Here is a 12,017-nt window from a genome sequence, read left to right as displayed (position 1 = left end):
CTGCAAAGAAAATCTCATTCAGAGCCACTTACCTGGGGCTCCAGTTGTGGTAGAGCTGAGAGGACTGGAGGTGCGTTAGGATAGACCACATGTTAGAACCCAAAACAAGTCTCAATAAATTTAAAAAGATTGAAATCATATTAAGCATGTTCTCTGATCACAATGGCATGAAACTAGGGATTTATTCTGGGAAGGCAAAGCTGGTACAATATTCACAAGTCAATCAATGTAATTCATCACTTAAACAAAAGGAAGGATAAAAATCACATGCTTATATCAATAGATGCAGGAAAAGCATTTGATAAAATCCAACACCAATCTATGATCAAAACTCTCAGTGAAGTAAGAATACAGGGTACATACCTCAACAGAATAAAGGCCATCTATGACAAACCCACAGCCAACATCATATTCAATGGAACAAAAATGAAAAGCAAACTCCTTGAGATCATTAAAAAAGCAGGGGTGCCCACTTTCACCACTGTTATTCAACATAGTTCTGGAAGTCCTAGCCACAGCAATCAGACAAGAAGAAGATATAAAAGGCATCCAAAATGGAAAAGAAGAAGTAAAACTATCATTATTTGTTGATGGTATGATACTGTACATAGAAAACCCTAGAGTCTCAGTCAAAAAACTACTAAACCTGATAAATGAATTTGGCAAGGTAGCAGCATATGAAATTAATACTCAGAAATCAGTGACATTTTTATACACCAACAAAAAATGTCTGAAAGACAAATATACAAAACAATCCCATTCACTATTGCAACAACAACAAAAATAAAGTACCTAGAAGTAAACTTAACCAAGGAGGTAAAAAACATGTACTCAGAAAATTATAAGACATTGAAAAAAGAAATTAAGGAAGCATATACCGTGTTCATGGATAGGAAGAATAAACATCATTAAAATGTCTATATTACCCAAAGCAATTTATAGATTCAATGCAATTCCTGTTAAAATAGCAATGGCATAATTTTAAAGATATAGAACAAATATTTCCAAAAATTTATATGGAACCAAAATAGAACACGAGTAGCCTCAGCAATCTTGAAAATAAAGAATAAAGGGGGAGGTATCACACTTCCTGATATCAAGTTATACTACAAGGCCATAGTAATCAAAACAGCTTGGTACTGGCATAAGAACAGGCATACAGATCAATGGAACAGAAGAGACAATCCAAAAATAAACCCACACCTTTATGGTTAATTGATTCTTGACTAAGGAGCTAAGTACATACAGCGGAGTCAAGACAGTTTCTTTAATAAATGGTGTTCAGAAAATTAGAGAGGTACATGCAAAAAAAAAATGAACTAGACCACCAACTTACACCATTCACCAAAATAAATTCAAAATGAATACAATACTTAAATGTAAGTCATGAAACTATTATCATCTTGGAAGAAAAGAGACAGTAAACTCTCTGATGTAGCAATATTTTTGCTGATTTATCTCCACAGGCAAGTGAAATAAAGAAGAAAATATAACAGTGGACCTACATAAAACTATAAAGCTTTTTTTAAAAAAATATTTATTTATTTATTTATTTACTTTAGAGAGGTGAGAGAGAGAGAAAGAGAAAGAGAGAAAGAGAAGTGGGGGAGGAGAAGTAAACATCAACTCTCATATATGCCTTGAACAGGCAAGCCCAGGGTTTCAAACCAGCAACCTCAGCATTCCAGGTCAATGCTTTATCCACTGTGCCACCACAGGTCAGGGTAAACTAAAAAGCTTTTGCACAGCAAAAGACATCTGAACAAAATTAAAAGACAACCCACACAATGGGAGAACCTATTTGTCAATACATCTGATAAGGGGTTAATAACCAATATTTATACAGAACTTCTAATTTTCAACACCAGGAAGGTAAACAATCCAAGTAAAAATGGGCAAATAACTAAATAGACACTTCTCCAAAGAGGACATACAGATGGCCAATAGGCATATAAAAAATGTTTAACATCATTAATCATCAGAGAAATGCAAATTAAAACCACAATGAGATACCCCCTCACACCTGTCAAAATGGTGCTCATTAACAAATCAACACAGAGTAAGTGCTGGCGAGGGTGTGGAGAAAGGGAACCCTTCTGCACTGCTGGTGGAAATGTGGACATCACTTTGGAAAACAGTATGGAGTTTCCTCAAAAAACTAAAAATGGAACTGCCTTTTGACTCAGCTATTCCCCCTTTAGGAATATATCCTAAGAATATCAACACTGATTCAAAAGGAGTTTAAAGACTTGTACTTGGAAAATTATAAAACATTGATAAAAAAAAATCAAGGAAGATACAAACAGATGGAAACATTAACTGTGCTCATGGGTAGGAAGAATAAGAATCATTAAAATGTCTATATTACGGAAAGCAATTTATAAATTCAATGCAATACCAGTTAAAATACCAATGACATACTTCAAAGTTATAGAAAAAATATTCCAAAAATTTATATGAAACCAAAAGAGAACATGAATAGCCTCAGCAATCTTGAAAAGAAAGAATAAAGTGGGTGGTATCACACTTCCTGATATCAAGTTATACTACAAGTCCATTGTACTCAAAACAGTTTAGTACTGGCATAAGTACAGGCATATAGATCAATGGAACAGAACAGAGAACCCAGAAATAAACCCACACCTTTATGGACAACTGATATTTGACAAAGGAGGTAAGAGCATACAGTGGAGTAAAGACAGTCTCTTTAACAAATGATATTGGAAAAACTGGAGAGCTATCTGCAAAAAAATGAAACTAGACCACCAACTTACACCATTCACATAAATAAACTCAAAATAGATAAAAGACTTAAATGTAAGCCATGAAACCATAAGCATCTTAGAAGAAAACAGGCAGTAAGCTCTCCGACATCTCTCGCAGCAATATATTTGCCGATTTATCTCCACGGGCAAGTGGAATAAAAGACAGGATAAACAAATGGGACTATATCAAACTAAAAAGCTTTTGCACAGCTAAAGACAATAAGAACAGAATAAAAAGACAAACTACACAATGGGAGAACATATTCAACAATATGTCTGATAAGGGGTCAATAACCAAAATTTATAAAGAAATTGTATAACTCAACACCAGGAAGACAAACAATCCAATCAAAAAATGGGAAAAAGAAATGAATAGACACTTCTCCAAAGAGGACATACAGATGGCCAATAGGCATATGAAAAAATGCTCAACATCACTAATCATGAGAGAAATGCAAATTAAAACCACAATGAGATATCACCTCACACCAGTCAGAATGGCGCTCATCAACAAAACAACACAGAATAAATACTGGCGAGGATGTGGAGAAAAGGGAACCCTCCTGCACTGCTGGTGGAAATGCAGACTGGTGCAGCCACTGTGGAGAACTGTGTATGGAGATTCCTCAAAAATTTAAAAATGGAACTGCCTTTTGACCCAGCTATCCCACTTTTAGGAATATATCCCAAGAACACCATAGCACTGTTTGAAAAGAAGAAATGCACCCCCATTTTTATGGCAGCATTGTTCACAATAGCACAGATCTGGAAACAGCCCAAGTGTCTATCAGTGGACGTGTGGATTAAAAAGCTTTGGTATATATATACTATGGAATACTACTCAGCCATAAGAAGCGATGACATCGGATCATTTACAACATGGATGGACCTTGATAACATTATACGGAGTGAAATAAGTAAATCAGAAAAAACTAAGAACTATATGATTTCATACATAGGTGAGACATAAATATGAGACTCAGACATGAACAAGAGTGTGGGGATTACGGGGCAGGGCAAGGAAGGTGAGAGAGGGGGTAGGGAGAGGGGAGGGGCACAAAAAAAACCAGATAGAAGGTGATGGAAGACAATTTGACTTTGGATGTAGGGTATGCAACATTATCAAATGTCAAGATAACCTGGAGATGTTTTCTCTGAATATATGTACCCTGATTTATCAATATCACCTCATTAAAATTAATAATAATAATAAAAAAATTAAAAAAAGAATTCCAAAACACTGATTCAAAAGAAAAATGCATTCCCATGTTTATTGCGCCATTGTTTACAATAACCAAGACCTGGAAACAGGCCAAGTGTCCGTCAATGGATGAGTAGATTAAAATGTGTGGTACATATGCAGAATGGAATACTATGTGGCCATAAAAAAGAAGGAAGTCTTACCATTTGCAATGACATGGATGGACCTGGAGATTATTAGGCTAAGTTAAATAAGCGAGGCAGAGAAGGAAAAATATCATATGATCTCACTTATATGTGGAATCTAAGGAACAAATTGAACTGAGGAACGAGATAGAGGCAGAGGAGGGGTCACAGGGAGCGGAGGGACAGCTGTCAGAGGGAAGGGGGATGAGGGGATGAGATTAGAGAAGGTGAAGGCATTAGTGAAATTATATATACATAAAACAGAGATACAGATAAGATAACAGGACAGCAAATCCCAAAGGGAAGGGAGGGGCAATGGGGGACAGGAGGTGGGGGTGAGGGAGTTATATTGAGTGGGACACTTGAATTCTTGTTAACTCAGTAAATTAAAATTAATAAAAAAGAGAATATATTAAAAAATAAATTCTTATTTCCATAAAAAGTTTAAAAATAAGTCCTATGAATCACTCACTGTCTGTTCTGATTAGAACTCCTCAAGTAATTTGCAACAGAGTGTTTACTCAAAATTGAGTATTAATTCCATGGTAAGAATTTTGTTGGTATTACCCCTCAAAACCATGTCTTGTTTAATCTTAGGGAACAAAATCAGTAGCTATAGGTCACCCAACATCTTGAATGTACTTGTGTTATAATACGGCACGTATACCAAGGCCTTGGAGTCAGAGCACATTCACTTTATGATAATTAGCTCTGGGCTTTAGTTTTTTGTTAAAAATATGCCTGTTTTGTACTTGGTTACCTTTCGGAAGATTACAAAAATCAACTGATTAAATATATGCAATATTAAACTAAAAGAGAATCCATGGTGGATGTTAAGTATAGTGGGTGAAATGTAACAAGGAACACGTTATGTTTACACAGTATCAAAATATCTACCCACATAATACCAATTTATTACAATGTTAAAATAGTAACTTTAAAGAAATGGCAACTTTACAGCAGAGAACCAGGCAGACAGCAAGTTAGCCATCTGATGGAAGATCAAAACACTAGTAACGGAAAAATTAATACACACTGTGGTGTATCTACTGAAAATGTAAGCCTGAAAGGTGCACACAAAATACATATACACAGAAGGGAAACACAGTAAAGAGTTCACCATTGGGGAATCTGGGTGAAGCCTGTCAAGAAATTTTTCATGTCATTTTTATAGCATTTCTATATCTTTAAAATCATTTCAAAATAAAAAGTTGAAAGATCCTCTGTCCCAGCTGGAACAATGACTAAGAAGAAAGGAGCCCAGAGCATCACTGGAATCAGGGACACTGTCCCCCAGGACTCCAGTCCCTCTGGCTCTGGGACACACAGCTCCCCAAAGGGCAGTCAGAAAGTAGCCCGAAGCTTGGGGACTGGGTTTCAGCCGCACATTAGTAATTGTTATCTTTGCACTCATTTCTCTAGAGCTGGTTAAGTAAATTAAAAGTCTGTAGAAGGGCTAGGGCCACAGATGTTTCTTCTCTGTGTCTGGACCTAAGGCCTCCTGAAGAAACCTGAGGAGTCGGGCAGCAGTCTGGAGCAGAAGGGTCTGACTCAGCAGTGACGGGCACAGGTCAGAGGGGCTGGGGCTCTGCCCTTGGCGATGGGTCTGCCTGTGTGCTAGCAGGTCCTGTGGGACTCTGTGTCCATTACTCTGTGTGTGTGTGTGTGTGTGTGTGTGCACTATGTATCGAATCACAGCTTGACACTTTTCCTGAATTAGACCCCATCTAGGTCCTGTTTCAGCACATACAGACCTGTAATCTGTCTTTTTGCATGTAAGGACCCTGATTCATGTCTTGTAAACACATGCATCACAGCTGTAAACACATGCATCACAGCTGAGCATCGTGAGAGAGATTGTTGCCTCAGCTGCTGTAAAGAAATCTGATCTCATAGGAAACCAAGGTTTGACAAGGTTCACACCTCTCTCCAAAGCGTGTGCTGCTGCCTGTGCCAGCTGTGTTTGTAGGTCAGGTAAATGTATTGTTTGGTTTTCTCAGTGTGTGTGTTACCATGTGTATGTGACAGGAGCATGGTGTAGGTGGGGGTGTAATGACCGCACCTGTGACCGAATAGGCAGACCTGCCCCATGCTGACTGCCCTCTCCCAGCAGGGGGTGGGTCAGAGGGGGGGAGCATGCCTCAGTAAGAGGAGCGGGTGTGATGATGGTGTAGTGGGTGTGGCTGTGTGTGCCTGTGTGTTGGTGTGTGTTTCTCATGAGATTTTTGAATTGTGTGTGGTCTTCTGTGTTTTTGATGACATGTATGTGTAGTTCCTGAATCATGTACACGTGGAAGATTTGAGTGTTTACTAAGTGTGTCATAAGTCAGGAGTGTTGTGTATATTGTGAGTGTTTGTGGGTGAGTGTTACATTATTGTGCATTGTGTATATCTCGCTTTGAGTATTACATATGACTTGTATGTATGTATATGAGTGTTTATGAGCTGAACCACATACTGGTGACCCTTCCCTTAGGATGGGATCTTAGTCACAGGTGACTGGAACCCTCAGATCAGCACTCTGGTTGTGTTTATTGTGGGAATATGATCGGCTTCCATGACCTCTAGTATTTCCTGAGGTGTCCTCCTGCTGGGGCACCAACAGCTGAGATCAGCAAAGTCTAAGTCAGTCCATGTTTCTTCAGATGACTATCTTATCAGTTTCATGTGCCTGAGTATGAATGAGTCATTTACAGTTTTTCAGCCCTTTCTTTACTTTCATTAAACATCACATGAAAAAAAAAAAGAAAGAAAGACATATTCCAAATATCAAGCTGTGTGAAGGTTTGGGCGGAATCATTATCTAATTACAGTGAAATGTTTGAAAAATTAATGAAATCCTTTGCCTCAGTTTCCACATGTATAAAAAAAAGAATTAGAGCTGTCTTATAAATCCTACTGATACCTTCAGAAAATCTTTATTGTATATATAAAAGTCAATGTAGTCAAGAATGTTCTATTACTTGAAATGATTATAAATATGTAGAAATTTAATTATCTAGAAAAAGGACTAAGAAAATTTTGGACAACTTTGTGTCCTCACAGCTATAAAAGAAGAATATATTGTGCTTGGCTTCCCTGACCAACAGAAGGCACGTTCCCATGTGTGATGGTTAGGAGCGTGGGTTCTGATCACCCAGACACGTTAGACTGAATCCCGTGAAGCAGTAATCACTTTTAATTTATAGAAAATGGTAGTACATATATATCAAGTTATATACATTACACATCACATATTTCATAGATATAGATATATACATGCTTGTGTGCCCTTCTGTCCCCTACGGCACAGTTGTGTACCTGAAACATTTGTGTCATTTATGTTTCTATTTCCTAAAATCTAAAATAGTTGAAAGAACACATATTTTTAGTGCAGCTGTGAAGAGGTCTTAGACTCTGGGAATGTAGACTGATGTGTGGATTTAATTAGAAAATGTAGGTAAAGCCCTCAGCCCAGTACTCAAATGTTCACCAAAGTGTTCGGCATTATGATGAAAGGTATTTGAAGACAATTCTGGTTTAATAGCTACTCAGAAATCAAGTGGCTTTAAATGGCCACCCTTTTCCAAAGTGTCCATGAGTTCACCGCTGTGGGTCATTAGGGGACTGTGACAATGCTCCAACAACAATGTCAACTCTGCACTAGAGCTTTTTTCTTTTTTGGAGAGAGATGAGGACAGGAATGTCAGAGAGAGAGAGAGAGAAAGAGAGAAAAGGGGAGAGATGAGAAGCATCAACTCTTACTTGCCTCATTTAGTTGTGTATTGATTGCTTCTCCTAATTTGGCTTCAAGCTAGTGACCTTGGGCTAAAGTCAGCAACATTGGGATGACATTGACAACCCACACTCAAGCTGACAAGCCGGACCTCAAGCTGAGAAGCCCGCATTTTAGCTGGTGACCTTGGGGTTTCAAACCAGGAATGTCAGCGTTTTGGTGGATGCTTTATTCACTCCACCTCCACTGATCAGGCTGGAGTCTCAAGTTTTTTAAGGTAGAAGCAACTGAAACCAGCATTGGGAGAACAATTCTATTTCTGCCACAGTGAGTCAGTGTGGTGGGGCTCTGGCCTGGGGGAGAAATGATCCCTCCATGCCCATCACGGTCTAACCTCACAGAAGTGGGGATCTTGCTCATCGTGTTCACTACTGCATCTCCGTCCTTAGTGCCTCAAGACACAGACTCAGTATCAGTAAACTATGGTTGAATGAAACAGTGAACATTGTATCACTTTTGTGTAAGGAAGTCTTGTTGGCTGCGTTAGGAGTGTGATGTTTTCCTGGATCCTCACTGGGATAGAGCGAGCATATTTTCAATCACAGGTGTGAGAAATTAATAGGAGGGCAATTAAAAATTCCTGGTTTTCCTGGAGAATTACAGTGTGAGACATGATGACTCTGGGCATCCTTTCCAGGTTGCTGAGATCCCAAACCTCCTTCCTCCCCAGCAGACGAGGAGCAGCATGGGGCCCGAGAACCAGAGCAGCGTGTCCGAGTTCCTCCTCCTGGGGCTTCCCATGCGGCCAGGGCAGCAGCGCGGGTTCTTCACCCTGTTCTTGGGCATGTACCTGACCACGGTGCTGGGCAACCTGCTCATCATCCTGCTCATCAGGCTGGACTCCCGCCTGCACACGCCCATGTACTTCTTCCTCAGCCACTTGGCCTTCTCTGACATTTCTCTGTCATCTGTCACTGTCCCGAAGATGCTCACGAACATGCAGACTCGGCAACAATCCATCCCCTATGTGGGATGCATTGCTCAGATGTATTTTTTTATGTGTTTTGCTGGTCTTGACAATTTCCTTCTGGCAGTGATGGCATATGACAGGTACGTGGCCATCTGTCACCCTCTACACTACACCACCATCATGAGGGAGGGGCTGTGTGTGCTGCTGGTCTCTGGCTCCTGGATTTTGTCCTATGTCAATGCCCTGTTGCACATCCTCCTCTCAGTCCGACTGTCCTTCTGTGCTGACAGCACCATCAGCCACTTCTTCTGTGAACTCACTGCACTCCTGAAGCTGAGCTGCTCTGACATCTCCCTCAATGAGCTGGTCATCTTCACCGTGGGAGGAATGCTTTACTTCCTGCCTTTGTGTATTGTTTTGGGCTCATATGTCCGAATAGGCACCATCATTCTGAGGGTCCCTTCCACTAAGGGACTCTATAAAGCCTTTTCTACCTGTGGCTCCCATCTCCTTGTGGTGTCCTTATACTACGGGACACTCGCAGGTGTTTACTTTTTCTCCTCCTCATGGGATTCCAAACACATCACTGCTTCGGTCATGTACACGGTAGTTACCCCCATGCTGAACCCCTTCATCTACAGCCTGAGGAACAGAGACATCAAACAGGCCTTGGAAATGTGTGTCAACAGGGTTAACGTCTTTAAGTGGCAATAACTGAATCCTCTTATTGCATTCAGAAGCAAGTGAGATATAGCTTCTAAAGTTATTGTATGGTTGTCACCTCCATATAACTTCAATAGATGCATTCTTTTGTCACTTGTAAGTGTTGTTATTGTGTCTACTACAAGTTTGCTGCCTTTATTGTTAATAATTCTTCACTCTTGAATGATATTATTTTCCCTGTTCATCAACTTTTACAAGATATAAGCAAAATCTTATGCAAAACATGATGCATAATTTTGGGTTTGTCATTTTGTCCTTTGAGAGATGATCTTTTGCTCATAATTTTTTTTTGCTACATTAAGGGGACACACTGATTTAGTGTTGTAATTTGCTGCTAGTGCAATTTATTTTTGAATTGATTCTTCTACTCTGGCTTTTGTTGAATCCAAGCTGCTTGTGAGCATGACTTCCCAACTCACACTCAGTGACATTATGATGTTAGACTGAATCAGCCACGAAAAGAATAATTATACTATGAAATTGCACATGTGCTGCAAACCAGGCTTTTAAAAAAATGCGAGATATGTTCCAATATTCATTAGCAATATACCACTGAGTTCATAATTAAATATTTTTTGCAATGCGTCCTACCTTAGCACTTCATCTGCTTCTGATATTAGTATACATACTTTATATCTATACCTATCATTATAGATATGTGCACGGATGATATAGCTATGAACATAGATATAGAAACTAGTCTACTGTAGATTATAAAGAGGTGGTTTTTTTTTTATTCGTGTTCATTTTATTAAGGTAAAATTCACATCACATAAAATTAACCACTGTAAAGTTTTAATTCGGGGATATCTGGTACACGGAGAGGCTGTGCTACCACCACCTCCCTCCGGTTTCAATCCTCCCCCACCTCCCCCACCCCCGCCCCACCCCCGCCCCACCCCCTCCACCTCCCCCACCCCCGCCCCACCCCCACCCCCCCCCCCCCCCCACCCCCGCCCCCCCCCGCCCCACCCCCCCCCCCCCCCCACCCCCGCCCCCCCGCCCCACCCCCCCCCCCCCCCCCCCCCCGCCCCACCCCCCCCCACCCCCGCCACCCCGGAGGAGCTCGCTGCATCGGGAAGACATCACTTCCGTTTCCCTTCGGCTGGCCCGGGCAACCACAGTCTGCCGTCTGTCTGTGCACTTGACTCTGTGTATTTCACGTAAAAACGAGTGCTATGAGCCCTTTGTCTCTGGCTTCTTGCACTTAGCATTATGTTCCCAAGTGTCACTGATGGTATAAGCTTGCAATGGTACTTCATTTCTTTAGGGCTGAATAATATTTCATTTCATGATATACTTTTCTAGAAGTTGAATTTATTATGACGACCTTGATTTTAAAAGCCATGCTGGTTTTAAATGTGCAACTCAACAAAACTCCCTCTGCTCACCACACCGTGCTGGCTTCACCCCGCGCCACGTCTCTTCGGGCCCCATTCCTTCCCGCTTGGACCAGCTCTGCCTTCCTCTCCCGCTTTCCCCTGCCTGTCACCGCGCCGCTGGTTTTCGTCTGTCCCTTCATCTTCTCTCTTCCCGTCCCACCACCTCATCCCTCTGACACCTGTCAGCTGGTCCATGAGACCTTGCCTCTGTTTTATTTTGTTCATTAGATTCTACCTAAAAGTGAGTTCACACGGTATTTGTCTTTTTCTGATGGCTGTTTCGCCTGACATCGTAATCTCCATGTCCACTATGCTGCTTCAAATGGCAAGGTTTCTATTTATTTTCTTTTTATGTCCTCATAATATTCCATTCTTTAAATGTACCACATTCTCCTTTATCGTTCATCTACTGATGGCCACTTGGGCTGTTTCTAGATCTTGGCTATTGCCAAAATATTGTAATGAAAACAGGAGCACATGTATTCTTTTTAAGTAGCGTTCCAAGTTTCTTACAACATGTTCAGCGAGGTGGGATCGTTAGCTACAAAGGCAGTTTCATTTTTAATTTTTAGAGGAATCTCCTTACAGTTCCACAATGGATGCACCTGTCTCAGTCTCACTGAGAATGCACAAGCATCCCCTCTTCTCCACACCTGCTCCAGGGCTTGTTTTTTGTTGATTTATCTGTGTTAGCCATTCTACGGGTGTGAGGCAATATCTCATTGTGGTTTTACTTAGCATATCTTTGATGATGGGTAATGTTGAGCATTTTTTCATACGTTTATTGGCCATCTGTATGTCTTCTTTGAAAAAGTGTCTATTTAGGTCCTTTGCACATTTGTAAATCGAATTATTTACCTTCCTGGTATTGATTTTTATAAGTTCTTTATAAATTTTGTATATTAATATGCAGCTTTCTTATTGATAGTGTTCACATAGTATTTTTCTTTTTTATCCCTTTAAACTTTTCCATGTCCTTATATCTGTGAGGTGTACAATGTTAGTGTAAAGTTGGGTTTTGTTCTTTTTATGTTTAGCAACAATTGTATTTCGGGAGAATTTTATCTGTTGATATC

The 12,017-nt window shown here is 40.3% G+C and overlaps 1 protein-coding gene across 1 annotated transcript; it reads left to right on the top strand.

Annotated features, from left to right (window-relative positions):
• Positions 1-2,164: 2,164 nt before the first annotated feature.
• LOC136322751 (olfactory receptor 1J4-like) lies at positions 2,165-9,550 on the top strand. Its single transcript, XM_066254654.1, has 2 exons — positions 2,165-2,185; positions 8,597-9,550. The coding sequence occupies exons 1-2, from the start codon at positions 2,165-2,167 to the stop codon at positions 9,548-9,550; spliced, it is 975 nt and encodes a 324-aa protein (XP_066110751.1).
• Positions 9,551-12,017: the final 2,467 nt, after the last annotated feature.

This window comes from Saccopteryx bilineata, chromosome 2 (assembly GCF_036850765.1).
Source record: "Saccopteryx bilineata isolate mSacBil1 chromosome 2, mSacBil1_pri_phased_curated, whole genome shotgun sequence".
Taxonomy (NCBI): Eukaryota; Metazoa; Chordata; class Mammalia; order Chiroptera; family Emballonuridae; genus Saccopteryx; species Saccopteryx bilineata.
This window is presented reverse-complemented; position numbering and strand designations above follow the sequence as displayed.

Excerpts from the sequence above, each read along its gene's own strand:
- LOC136322751 (XM_066254654.1), top strand. The coding sequence starts at position 2,165 with ATGGAACTGCCTTTTGACTCA. Across the intron at positions 2,186-8,596 it reads TGGAACTGCCTTTTGACTCA|CAGACGAGGAGCAGCATGGG; the intron begins GCTATTCCCCCT and ends CTTCCTCCCCAG.